This window comes from Oreochromis niloticus, linkage group LG17, assembly GCF_001858045.2.
Source record: "Oreochromis niloticus isolate F11D_XX linkage group LG17, O_niloticus_UMD_NMBU, whole genome shotgun sequence".
Taxonomy (NCBI): Eukaryota; Metazoa; Chordata; class Actinopteri; order Cichliformes; family Cichlidae; genus Oreochromis; species Oreochromis niloticus.
Window position 1 is genome coordinate 14,126,269 of NC_031981.2, and position 14,244 is coordinate 14,140,512.

At 42.4% G+C, this 14,244-nt stretch overlaps 1 protein-coding gene across 9 annotated transcripts in view; it reads right to left on the minus strand.

Moving 5' to 3' along the window:
• The window catches only part of mybpc1 (myosin binding protein C1), a 37,666-nt gene extending 26,835 nt beyond the window's left edge, over positions 1 to 10,831 (minus strand). For all 9 annotated transcript variants that reach the window (XM_013275600.2, XM_013275599.2, XM_013275598.2 and 6 more), the window contains exons 1-2: positions 10,590 to 10,831; positions 1,577 to 1,603 (exon numbers count right to left, since the gene is read on the minus strand). In XM_013275600.2, the coding sequence (XP_013131054.1) occupies positions 1,577 to 1,603; positions 10,590 to 10,611 (49 nt within the window). In that variant the 5' untranslated portion in view covers positions 10,612 to 10,831. The remainder of the gene's footprint in view (positions 1 to 1,576; positions 1,604 to 10,589) is intronic.
• Positions 10,832 to 14,244: the final 3,413 nt, after the last annotated feature.

Genomic DNA, 14,244 nt, shown 5'->3' on the forward strand with positions numbered 1-14,244 from the left:
GTGGTTTCTGTCGGTTGCTGGCTGTCACCGTCCAATGGAGACGGTTCATAGTAAACGTTGTGGCTCAGCACTGCAGCCGGCATGTTTCAAAAGGCTCAACTTTTACTCTGAAAGGGAACCTTCTTCATTTCCAGTTACCATCACACATACAGCTCAGAGTGTTTGTAGACAAGTCCATCATTTCCATTCAAATTACGACCACAATAATATGTTAGCAACCATGGCAAGTGTTACCATGGCAGCAAGCAATAGCAAAATCATACAAATGAAAAACTGACATGTATGACTCAAATTTAAGTGTTTCACTTTAAATTCAAGTCGACTTCTTTAAATACCAAATGTGGACTTTTTGATGTCCTTTCAGAAGGCACGAGATAAGACAGATGAAAAGTGGTGTTTAGGGACACTAAATAATGCTGGGAAATTTGTGTTGTGAGACAAGATTGTATAACTCAGTCTTTTTATGGATTTTTAAAATTAGACCCCTCTGTTTTTTAGCTAAATGATGACAGTAATCATAACCCTTACTTGGTACAGTGCACTTAATCCTCATAGGAGTAGGTCTGACTATTCTGGGGATGCCTGGAGGGGTCAGGGCAGGTGGATACTGTTAAAGTGGGATGACCTGGATCTTCTGTTTTTTTATTGATTCTTTTGTGTTGCCTCTATAGAGGACTTCAAGGACAGCCTGACAGAAAGTTGGTAGTGAAGAAGCTCAATGTGTATCCTTATTAGTAGAATAAGTGGTTGCAAAACTTTAGAGTACAGGATGACCAATGTCACACAATTGACCTGTTTTGCCAATAATCATTATTGAAACAACACCTTGTGCATTTAACTTCTGTGAAAGTGGGCAGTATTTGACATCCTGGAAATCAGAACACGCCAAATGACAAAAAGAACAGACTCCTTGTATTTTCATCTTATTTACATATTATAAGTCTCCTTATGTCATATGAAGTGCTGCTATACGTTTTCAGTAATGCTGATGTTGACCTGGTTGTGATGTAGTCTTTTTACTTCTACATGTGTTAAATACAGAAAATTTCTGGGAATAATATTTTACTTGGACCCTAAAAAGCTGAGCTCTCCCGCCCTCCGACTGAGCTGGAGCATTAAGATGTTGAAGCTCCAAGGTCGCCGGCAAAAAGCCAATAACACGCCAGCAGCTTGCTCACATGGGATGGCAGAGGCGTCAGCTGAATCAACAGTGAGGGATCAGCTGGCTGACGAGAGGAATGTCAGAGATGCTGACAGCCTGGTCATTGCTACAGATCTCTCTGAAGCACAGCAGCATATCCATACTGCCGACTATTGGCTCCACATTTACACTCCTATGCGGCAGTGTTTGCACATTCACGCCAGGTTCAGGACTGTGATCATTATATTACATGTGTAGACCTGTTCAGCTTTGTGGCTGTACAATAAGTGAAAACAAGGGTTGCTGTTTGATGTCAGCAGAGGTATTTTCAGAAATTGCATACTTGTGCAAATTTTGAGCGACTTTAAAAAAAAATTGTGTATTGTGGAACTCTAATCTGCTGTGAGGTGATAGGAAGATAAGATGTGCTCTCACCCTCTGGCTGACCATTTGGTGTTTCATCTGCAGGAAGAAAAAGAAAACACACAACTATGAAACATGACAACAGAATTACTTCCACTATTATTTTTGTTTTTAGTTTGAGCACACTGATTTTACATATTACATATGTACATATTTCCGATCATTCAAGCAAATTTTAATATTACGCAAAAAGATATCATGAGTAAATACAAAATGCATGTTTTTAAATGATGTTCCCCTCTCATTAAATCATGAATCAACTTTGAGTAACTGCATTTTTTGGAAAGCTTAGTTCAATTTCTTTAGCTACACCCAAATCTGATTGCTATTGAATCAAGAAATCACTTAAATAAAACCTATTTGACAAAGTGAAGTAGGTTAAAAGAAAAAGCAACACATCATGCTGGGATCTAAAGAACCTCAAGAACATATGCAAAAGAAGTCATTGACATCCATGAGTCTGAAAAAGGATACAAAGCCATTTCTAAGGCTTTAGGACTATAGTGAACCACAGTGACAGCTGTTATCCACAAATTGAAAAAACTCGAAACAGCAGGGAACCTTCCCAGAAGTGGCCAGCTGACCAAAATTACTCTAAGTGTGCATCAGTGGCTCATTCAGGAGGTCACAAAAGACCACAGAACAACATCCAAAGAACTGCTGACCTCACTTAAGGCCTGGCCTCAGTTAAGGTCAGAGTTCATGATCCAGCAGTAAGGCAAAGACTGGGCAAGGAGATAACCACTGGGGAACAAAAGATCAGGCTCATCTCACATTTGCCAAAAAACACCTCAATAATCCCAAAGACTTTGGGAAAAGTCCTGTTATACCTTTAATAAAACTAACGTCATACCAACAGTCAAACAAATCTACCACTTCTTAATGACTCAAACAAAAAGAAGGTTTTGAAGTGGACTAGTCAAATTCCTGCATTAAATCATATTGAGATCCTTTGATATTAGTTTAAATAGGCTGTTCATGGTGGAAAATCCTCAGGTGTGGCTGAATTAAAACAATTCCACAACATGAGTGGGGAAAAATTCTTCCAGTGATGTGAAAGACTCACTTCCAGTGATCACAAATACCTGTTTGGTTTGAATATCCTTTAAAAGAAGAATTTAAAAACGGATTTTGTAATTGCTCAGGTTATCTTAGTACAATATTACAATTTGTTTGATTATCTGAAACGTATGTGTGAGAAAGAAAAAAAACAACAGTGTCCAAAAATCTTAGAAATCACAAAAGGGACAAATACTTTTTCACAGCACTGTAGCCAATTTGCACCTCCACAAAACTGTATCCACAAATAGAGGCTATAAAAATTAAATGTGGAACCTGCAGGAACTGTTTGTGAGAAAAAAGATAACATGGAGATATTTGAACAAAGACTTGGTAATCTTCTCTCTTCCAATGACACACACCAGTTGTTTCAGCTGTCTTCTGCTCACATTGATCATCACTATTTATGAAAACATAAACAGAGCAGTAGCATGGAGCACTCTGTAGGCTAACCCCTGCTGCCCTCTTCTGCAGGTCCTTTCAGGGTCACAGGCATCTATCTCATTTATCATGTTTGACGGGTGGTCTTATCACCGGGAACTGAGAGCTGCTGTCTGCAAATAGGCAGCAAGGGCAACCTCCAAAGCTTAAACATGAAGCCAGTGCAAAGTAAGTAAGTAAGTGTAGAAATAACAAAAACTGTGGTTCCTCTAGGATCCATGTGAGGGAGGATCCATATGGGAGGCAGTCCCCATACACTCCTGTGTCAAAATGTCCAACTTTACAGCATTAAAATGCATTTTTAAAGACTGTTACTAAAATATTTTTGGCTTTTGTGGATAAAGTCCTCCTTTAAAACAAATCTGAGAGGGGTGAATTTAATTTTATAACTCAACCACAATGAAAATTGAGTAATGGGTGTGCTCATAGTCTGCAAGGCCTCATCCACTATTCCAGCATTTAAATGGACTTAATCGGTGCTTGTGTGATGTTGCTGCCTCTTGGAGCATTTACCTGGATTATCTGATTGAGACTATGGTAGGCTGTTAACAACAGACCATCTATGAAGTTTGAGCTTCGGTTTTGGTGAGTATTTTATTTGTCTGTTTCTGAGCACTAATTAGCTAATATCACTCCAAGCATTGCAAACACACAGTTTATAGGTAGCTAATAAATTAGCACTCCATGCTTTCATCCAAGAAAATGGCTACTGAAAAAATGCTAACCTTTAAACTTCAACATGCTGAGTCCAAAACATATGAGTGATGCCATGCTGGTTAAAGCTATCTTTTATACAGTCTATGCTAGCCACTAGCATCTGAATGAAGGCAATGCATGCTAAAAACAGACCGAAGTTAGCAAAACAAAGCACATTTAAGTGCAGCATATTGTCATATCTGTGGCTCGAAATGTCATCAGTTATGCTGTAGAGTTAAGAATATCGTCGGCGCTTGGATGAAGTTGACAGTTAGGGTACATAATGCCCAACATTTCATAGTCTTGTATAGGAACTGGTCCACTACTGTTATGTGTCCATACATTTGTGTATGCTTTTTAACATTATAGGTTTACAAAATTTACATTTTTGCAGCTAAGTACATTGAAATTTACTCCTGCAGAAATCTTGGGCAGATACTTAATGCCCCAAATAATTGAAAACAACAGTTAAATACATGGTAACATTTTACAATATCTACACACATAAAGGTAAACCATGTAAGAATTCTAAATGTAAATATATATATATATATGTATATGTATAAAAAAAAAAAAAACACCCAGCGCGCCCCTGCGGGCGGTTTATCCTTCAAGCTCGGGTCCTCTACCAGAGGCCTGGGAGCTTGAGGGTCCTGCGCAGTATCTTAGCTGTTCCCAGGACTGCGCTCTTCTGGACAGAGATCTCCGATGTTGTTCCCGGGATCTGCTGGAGCCACTCGCCTAGCTTGGGAGTCACCGCACCTAGTGCTCCGATTACCACGGGGACCACCGTCACCTTCACCCTCCACATCCTCTCGAGCTCTTCTCTGAGCCCTTGGTATTTCTCCAGCTTCTCGTGTTCCTTCTTCCTGATATTGCTGTCATTCGGAACTGCTACATCGATCACTACAGCCGTCTTCTTCTGTTTGTCTACCACCACTATGTCCGGTTGGTTAGCCACCACCATTTTGTCCGTCTGCATCTGGAAGTCCCACAGGATCTTAGCTCGGTCATTCTCCACCACCCTTGGGGGCATCTCCCATTTTGACCTCGGGACTTCCAGGTTATACTCGGCACAGATGTTCCTGTACACTATGCCGGCCACTTGGTTATGGCGCTCCATGTATGCCTTGCCTGCTAGCATTTTGCACCCTGCTGTTATGTGCTGGATTGTCTCTGGGGCATCTTTACACAGCCTGCACCTGGGGTCTTGCCTGGTGTGATAGACCCCAGCCTCTATGGATCTTGTACTCAGAGCTTGTTCTTGTGCTGCCATGATTAGTGCCTCTGTGCTGTCTTTCAGTCCAGCTTTGTCCAGCCACTGGTAGGATTTCTGTATATCAGCCACCTCCTCTATCTGCCGGTGGTACATACCGTGCAGGGGCCTGTCCTTCCATGATGGTTCCTCGCCTTCCTCCTCTTTCTTGGGTTTCTGCTGCCTGAGGTATTCACTGAGCACGCTGTCAGTTGGGGCCATCTTCGTGATGTATTCGTGGATGTTTCTTGTCTCATCCTGGACTGTGGTGCTGACACTCACCAGTCCCCGGCCCCCTTCCTTCCGCTTAGCGTACAACCTCAGGGTGCTAGACTTGGGGTGAAACCCTCCATGCATGGTAAGGAGCTTTCTTGTCTTGATGTCAGTGGCTTCTATCTCCTCCTTTGGCCAGCCTATTACCCCAGCAGGGTACCTGATCACGGGCAGGGCGTAGGTGTTGATGGCCCGGATCTTGTTCTTACCGTTCAGCTGACTCCTCAGGACTTGCCTGACCCTCTGCAGGTACTTGGTGGTTGCAGCTTTCCTAGCGGCCTCTTCATCGTTCCCATTCGCCTGTGGGATCCCCAGGTACTTGTAACTGTCCTCTATGTCTGCAATGTTGCCTTCTGGTAGTTCAATCCCCTCAGTTCTGACTACCTTCCCTCTCTTTGTTACCATCCGACTACACTTCTCCAGCCCGAATGACATTCCAATGTCATTGCTGTATAGCCTGGTAGTGTGTATCAGTGAATCGATGTCTCGTTCACTCTTGGCATACAGCTTGATGTCATCCATGTACAGGAGGTGGCTGACAACCGCTCCGTTCCGTAGTCGGTATCCGTAGCCAGTCTTGTTAATGATCTCACTGAGGGGGTTCAGGCCTATGCAGAACAGCAGTGGGGACAGAGCATCTCCTTGGTAGATCCCGCACTTGATGGTGACTTGTGCTATGGGCTTGGAGTTGGCCTCTAGTGTTGTGTGCCACATTCCCATTGAGTTCCTGATGAAGGCTCTTAGGGTCCTGTTGATCTTGTACAATTCTAGGCATTCCAGTATCCAGCTGTGGGGCATTGAGTCATAGGCCTTCTTGTAATCAATCCAGGCTGTGCACAGGTTGGTCAGTCTGGTCTTGCAGTCTCGGCTGACTGTTCTGTCTACCAGTAGCTGGTGTTTTGCGCCTCTGGTATTCTTGCCAATCCCTTTCTGTGCCCCGCTCATGTATTGACCCATGTGCCTGTTCATCTTAGCCGATATGATGCCTGACAGGAGCTTCCATGTAGTACTGAGGCAGGTTATTGGTCGGTAGTTGGATGGGACCGGTCCCTTCTTGGGGTCCTTGGGGATCAGGACCGTCCGACCTTCGGTTAGCCATTCCGGGTGTCTCTCGTTAACTAGCAGCTGGTTCATTTGTGCTGCCAGACGCTCGTGGAGTGCAGTCAGCTTCTTCAGCCAGTAGGCGTGAACCATGTCGGGCCCTGGTGCTGTCCAACTCTTCATACTGGAGACCCTTTCTTGGATGTCTGCCACTGTGATGGTTACTGGACCCTGTTCAGGGAGGTCGCTATGGTCTGCCCTCAGATCCACTAGCCACTGAGCATTGCCGTTATGGGTTGCGTCCTTCTCCCATATGCTCTTCCAGTACTGCTCCGTCTCCAGCCTTGGTGGTGCTGTTCTGTTATTGTTCCCTTGCCACTGAGAGTACACCTTTGCTGGTTCTGCGGAGAACAGCTGGTTTATTCTCCTGCCTTCTATCTCTCTGGTGTACCTCCTCAAGCGGCTGGCCAAGGCTGTGAGTCTTTGCTTGGCAGTTTCCAAGGCCTCAGGTATGGACAGCTTGCTGTATTTCTTATGCACCTTCTTTGTCGCGCCTTTCTGCAACTCCGTTAGTTGGCTAACCTCCCTTCGTGCTACTTTGATCTTGCCCTCTAGCCTCCTTCTCCATGGAGGGTACTGCCCCTTGTGGCTGTTCAACTTGTAGCCAAGCATCTCACTGATCACTGCTGCCGTAGTGTAGATCAGCTTGTTAGTGTCGGTAATCGTGGTTGTAGGTATCATCCGTAGTGCTGCATTAACATCATCTAGCAGACCTTCTGAGGGTACTTCACGTAATCTTGGTAACCGGCTAGGGGGGGTCCAGGTTTCAAGCTTGGCCATGATCCTATCTTTCAGGTCAGTTCCTCTCGCACTCAACGATCCTTCTCCTATCGCACTTGGGGCTATGTACCCAATCTCGGGTGGGGGTGATGATATCTCCCCCCTGACCTGGCGTCCTGACTCCTCCTTGCCGTAGCATTTATGTTGTACCTCGTCAATCTCTAGCTGTGAGAGCAGTCCCTTCTTTCGAATGTTGGAACACTGAGCTACCAGTTGTTTCGCCGTCATTGTGGATGTTGGGTATCGAAGAATCCATAGGTCCCTCATCCTATTCATGTAACCCCTTCCGCCAGGGTTACTTGCGTAGTAGCATTCCAACAACGCCCTGTTTTCGTCTCTTGCCCACCGATGCCTTCTTGTTCCAGTAGCCCACTTGTCGTCAGGGTGCCCCGGTTCCTCAACACCTGACGCGGACCTTGTTGATCCGGGCGACGTCCGAGCCGGCATGCCTTCATATTTATCTGTCTCGCTCATGTCTGCGGTAGGCTCACTTTAGCATAGGGGGTCTAGCCTTAGGACCCTTACTGGATACAGACGCCCCAGGCAGGAATCGAACTTGCGATCTTCTGCTCCAAAGGCGTGTAGTTTAACCACTACGCTATCCAGCTGCTGGATAGCGTATATATATATATATATATATATATATATATATACGCTATATATATATACGCTATATATATATATATATATATATATATATATATATATATATATATATATATATATATATATATATATATACATATATATATATATATATATATAAGTTTATTAGAGGGTTTTTTGGTACTAAAACACCTTGGATTCAAGAAAAATGTGAGATGTGGAGATTGTTTAAACCTGTTATTACAGCCATAAAAATGTATATTTAAAAAAGTGAACTTAGTACTTCATATTCATGACATTAAATGTCAGTGGGTGAACATATGGGAATCCCAAGGGTGGAATATTGTTGAAATGTCTGTATCCCTGTAAGAAAACTTTCCTTCCTCCGTGTATTGTCCCATCTTGTCACTGCCACCTGTTTGAAGCCCATCAGTGAAAACTGTAACCCTAATTCCTTGTGCAGCATGTCTACTGACATATATACATTTTCTTGCGTTGCCACTTAGCTTCTGATATCCCTCCATTTGTAATGATTCCCTCTTAGCATTCCTTGTCAAAATTAGCCACAGTCCTGTCTCACTCCAAAACAATGTGTTGCTGGCCCGTGTGCCAGAATCCTGCAGGGTCACATCATGTACCCAAGAGCGAGCCTTGCTCTCTGTCTCATCACCGTAGAGATAATGAGAGTGGAGAAAGGTTTTGTTTTACCTCTGAGGACTCTCAGTGCAGCTGACGGAGCTGCAGGTATTTTCAGCTGTCGCTGCTGCTGGCGTGCAGACAGAAGGGCTCATATGTGTATGGAAGCTAAACGGCCAGAGGCTTCATTTTTCCTAATATAGACCCCGATTGCTCTGATAAGACACTAAAGCTAAAGCTAATATAACCAGACCCTTTCTGGTGCTTTAGTTTCTCCATTTACTTTGACTTGTTTCTAGTTTGCTTTGATAACAACTACACTGAAGGACCCTTTAGGAATCAGCACTTGAGTGGCAGTTAGTTGCTGACAGGTTTCCCCTGTGTATTTCATCATGGGCTTGATTTGCTAGGTGGTATTCAGTAACACAAGTATTTGAGGATAAAGCCCAGGGGAGTGTTGGACCTTAGTGACAATAAATATCACGAGGTAAAAACGTGGCCTTTACTACCTCTGAAATTTTGTCACAGTTCATGAGGATCGCTGGGCACAGATTTGGAGATTTAATAGGGAGCTGCCTGACCTCTGAGTGATCCATCCTGAGCACAGGGTGGCAGGGAGGTGTCTGTTTTGGCGTGGAGGAGGGGCAGTGAAAGGAGATGGCAGTGAACAAGGGATGGGGATTAAAAGTGTGCTCATTCTGAACTATTCCAGGGACAAGAATCCTGCTCCCTAGAGATCCAGGGACAACTCAACCACTCCGTCATCTCTGGTTGGGACTTTTTAAAGGCTTGAGAGCCGGGTGTCTAAAACAACAGCCCCTACCCTCCTCCTCTTCAGCTGTTCAGACTCATTTAAAGAACAATACTTTTCCGCCCTTATTTATCTGCTGCTTGGGGCTGTGCAGCTATTTATGGGTAGTGTTTGTAGCAGACAGGAATCTGCTGCCTTTAATTCACCACAGCCTTGATTCCCGAGGGATCATGGATGGTCATGGCACCAGATGAACTCTGTAAGGACAGGTATTGATTGTCACATCACTTCGCACATCACACTCTCTTAACCGCAAACGACGCAAATAGAAAGGGAGCTAAATTTGTACTGTAAGGTACTGTTAGGGTTTTGTAGCTTTCAGATTGTCAAGTTAATCCTTTAATCCAGTATTTATAATGCTTTACGATCTAAAAGGCAAAGCTTGCTTGATGTACGACAACCCTCAGTCCTTTCAAACACCTACAACAAATTTTAATGGAAGGTAAATCAAATACAGAGATGTATTTGTTTACAAAGAGATGTGCAAACAATGCACAGCAGTCCAAGAGCTGGTATGGTCACATCAATCCTCTTCTAGAGAATCACAGATTTTGAAAGTTTGATTATCTGTAATTTGGAAGCCATCCAAAAGCTGAACAAAACATTTGATTTCCTCTACATGGGCATGTCTGGGTCAACAACAGATGCTACCCAGAGAGCTGAGCTAATGGGTAGAGTGGGAGTAATTCCATAAGGTAATGACAGACACAAGTGGATTAAAAGGGAATGTTGATGGACATGATGGTACAGATGAATGACAATCAAGTGCGAAAGAAAGATCCAACATGAGGGCGCGACAGGGGATGGTGAAGCTGCAGTTGAACAAAAACTCAATTGGAAGATATCTACAATCAAGATGTTATTTATCCTTACACGGTTCAACCCTCGCACTTTTTATCCAGCTTGCATCATCCCTCAGGGGTAGTTTTTTCCTGTGCCTTAGCACTCATCATTCCTTTCCTCTCCTGTGCTTCACCATCGTGTCTTTCCCCAGTCAAATCAATCTAAACCGATCCAGTATGCCAAGCTTTGCAATAATACTATCTGTTTGTACGCCTCAAATCTTCTCTTGTACCAAGGATGGTAGAAACACGCACGCATCAGTAATACAATACCACTTTCAAAGTCACTTTGAGGATTCCTATGAACAAGCTGGCAGGCAAGCCAGAGTGATGGAGCTCCTCACAGCCAGTAACAACAAACTGTGCTGCCCTCAATCAAACAAATAAAAAAAGCAGAACCACATTGTAAACCTTTAACTGTTGCAAATTCTCAGCATTTGTACTTTTTAAAACAATTAAAACATAAACTGCAACTGGTGGTTGGACCCCAGCTGCATGCTGGCAACATACTGTTAAAACTCCTACCTTTCTTTGTTGGCTCTGGCATCTTGAGCTGCGTCCCAAAGAAGCTACCAAGGAGTCAAAAGATGCAGGTAGGATTCTTGTGTGAGGCGTGGGAGCCTCCTCAGTCCAGGAGGGACAGATAGGTGCTGATGGTGAGCAGGACAATAGTGAATAAAAACCCTCAGAGACCCCTTGCAGCAGAGTGATGGGAGATAAAGAGGGCACAGGGATACGGTTTGGAAAAGTCAGTGGGGAGAAGAGGGGGACCGATAACAGATCAAGGAGGGACAGGCTTTTAGGCCTTATATAGAGATGTGGCATGCTCCTCCTCTCTGTAGTTGACAATGCAGCTCCATCCTATACCTACTGTAACATTATTGTCCCCTATCCCCATGCGATGCCATGAATTACAAGTGCATCAGGATGTTAAATTCACAACACTTTTAACTTGACTGATTTTCAAAGTTTGCATCAGTGTTTACAGCATATTTTGGGTGGTGTTTTAGAGTAGTAACATTATAAAAAATCATTGTTTGAGCATTTAAACACACAGATGGATTGTTTAAGATTTGTTTGTTTTTGTAGTAAGCTGTGCTTACAAAGGCTTAAACTTTGTATTTAGTGGAGAGTATTTTCAGTAGCAGATATTGTTTACTAGCTCGTATTTAAAGCTGCAGCGTGATATATGTGGGATCGACCTAAAAATAGACCGCACACATACATTGTGATCAAATAAATATGTCGCTGTGGTGCTGTACAGTACATTCAGCTACATGTGGAATTATGGAAATTCCAGATTTTGGATTTTTCCAAAATATCAACATTAGATTGACTAATTAGTCTTGAAATTATTTACTGTAGCCTTTATTATTTATCTTACTTTGCAATATCATTACTACTAAGATTGCTTCCGCGGTAGATCACTGGCAAAACAGGAGGTGGGATATAAAAGGAAAAGGTGTCGTCATTGTTAACAGGCCCGAGGCTGATGTAATACTCTCCGACAATCCTGGGTTATGCTCACATGATATACGACATATTCAGAGAATGTATGGATTCGTTATTCAAAAAAAAGAAAAAACTTAGAGTTGACAAGCAGGGGCTCAATGCCAGGTGCCAGATATCAGCTTAATCCAATGGGAATGCTGTCCAAGAACAGCAGGCTTTCCGACCTGGCAAATAAATAGTGGGGAGATGCCTGGGCACTGGTTATACGGCCTATACTTAGAAAGCTGTCATAAACCTTGACATTTGACATGTGTATCTGACATGAAAAGAGGGTTTCATTGAGATTTATGTAACTGAAAGGGTTGCTTTGGTCCTAATTAATCTTTTTAGCACGTCAAACTCAAGTGATAAATCAAACGTAGTCTTTAATAAGGTCTTGAAGACTAAATAACAAGGTTGAAAGCTGATGGATTTACGAGCGCCAACACACTGAAGCATCCTCACATGTACAGTGTCACTCTCCTGCTACTAACAAATATCACGAGCATGTTGGGGATCTCTCTCGTATGGAAATGGATGGCCCAACTGCACAGTCAAGGCAAGGCTGAGCTCTATTTTGGGGCTGTGGAGCAGGAATGCAGCTTAAAGCATTATGAAGAAAATGTGGCATCACTGCCCAGACAGTCACAGCTTATAGCAAAGCTCTTTTTAAATGAGCAGCAACAAAATTAGACCCATACTGCAAACCAAAGCAAATTATCATCCTGTGATTAGGAAGCATTCAATTTATCATACACTCCTGCCTTAAATGCCTATTTTCATAGTTCACTTTGTGGCCTTTCTTGGTAACAGACAACCATAGCTCAGTTAGCCCATTTATAACTGCAAGTGGGCTCCAGCAGTAAATACTAGGCTTAGGGAAGTATCATGTGGGCTACAAAGAGAACAAAACCATTTGGAGTTGCCTGTGAGGGACGAGACTTCTCATCACAGAGGAGGCTAAGCCGTGAGGTCACATCACACAAATGAAGTTTAATGGAAGCTGGAGGCGTTGAAAAGGACTACACTGACACCCTCTGGCTTCTAGCAGCCATCAAATCCATCACATGAGGAAAAACACAAGTGCAAATGCACATTTCTGTAGATTGAGAAAGACAAAGGCAACTTTGTTTCCAGGAGAACGTGTGACTAAAAACTACAGTTTTTCCTGTAAAATACTCACAACCAAAAGTGTATTTTGGATAGATGTATTTTTTAGGACATATGGAGACATGCTTGCAGAAGAAATTATATTTAGTAAGGAATAATTACAAACTATCTGCTTATGTAAAGACCTTACCCACACATGGATTTGAAATTTCAGGACTTCAGTGGTCAACGAACGGGACTTAATTCACATTTCTCTCCCTCTGTTGGTTATTTTGTATTCTAGATCGTATACAGATATTGAGGAGTGGGGATTCACCTGAAACCTGAGCAGAGTTAATTAACTGCACCTGTGTGCATATGCTCCGGGCTTGAAACTGTGATACTCAATTACATTGTTAGATTACAGACAGTTAGGATAACAGTGCGTTTTCCATGCTAAATCAATGCTGTAGCTGGGCATCAAGTATAATGTCCAGTTATGAAATATATAGCTGTCTTGCAAAGTGGGGCATTTACACGCTGAATAAATAACATAAAAAAATAAACATCAAATAGCCCACCTCTGTGTGGCTTTTTTTCCACATCACATAGTTTAAAATCTCAAGTGTGAAAACTTATAAAAGGTTTTTATCGCATTTTTATTAAATACCATACTGTGCAAAAGTTTCAAGACACCCCTCCTTTCTTTGTATTTTGCTTCCATGCAGCCAGACTTTCTTGTGTTTTTTAAGTGGTCTTAAGTATCATTTCTCCAGGCTTTCTGAAAGTTTTTCACTCATTTTTAGTCCAGTCCTCGTACCTGACCACTTTCAGAATAACATTTTTGTTTGTTAAGCTACTTAAGACTACTAAAAAAGGCCTTAAACCTAACACCTAACTCAAGGGATGAACCAGTATTGGGTCTACACATAACAGAAAATTAACAATGGGTCAATTTTAAGTTCTGTCTTTATGAACTTTGTGACTCGCAGTTGCATGTGCATTGCAAAAACACATAATTTCTTTAGTTCAACCTACAAAAAGTGCTAAAGGTAACAGTGAAGGTAAAAGTGCTAAAGGTTTGACAGGCATAAAAGGTGATTCCCAGATAGCTTTCAGCCAAAAACTTGGCATGTCTCAGCATGCTATGTAGCATGTTCTTAAAAAACTGAGGAAACTGGATAAGTGGACTGCAAAAAAGAAGAAATGGCAGGCCTTAAAAAAAACAACAGGTGAAAATTATCTCAAAGTTATTTCCTTAAGAAATAGGAAAAAATCCAGAAATACCCTGACACAGGACCTGAGAGATATATCTAGTCTTTCAGCTGATTCATTCAATACTTCCTGAAGCCGCATCAGAAACATGCAAATATTATGTGGACCTGTTCTTTATAAAATCTTCAAATGAGCTTCAAATGTGTAATTAGGTGTACGGTGAGTGATTTCAGCTGTTTGTGGCACACGGATTGGAAAACTTCGATGTTTATGTAAAAGTTTTCCAAAAAATATTTTTTTAAATGGAGGTAGTCCGGCAGAAAGTCAAAAGCCAAAACATTATTTGTATGTATGCATTTTATCTCAGCCCTGATAAAGTCTCTGG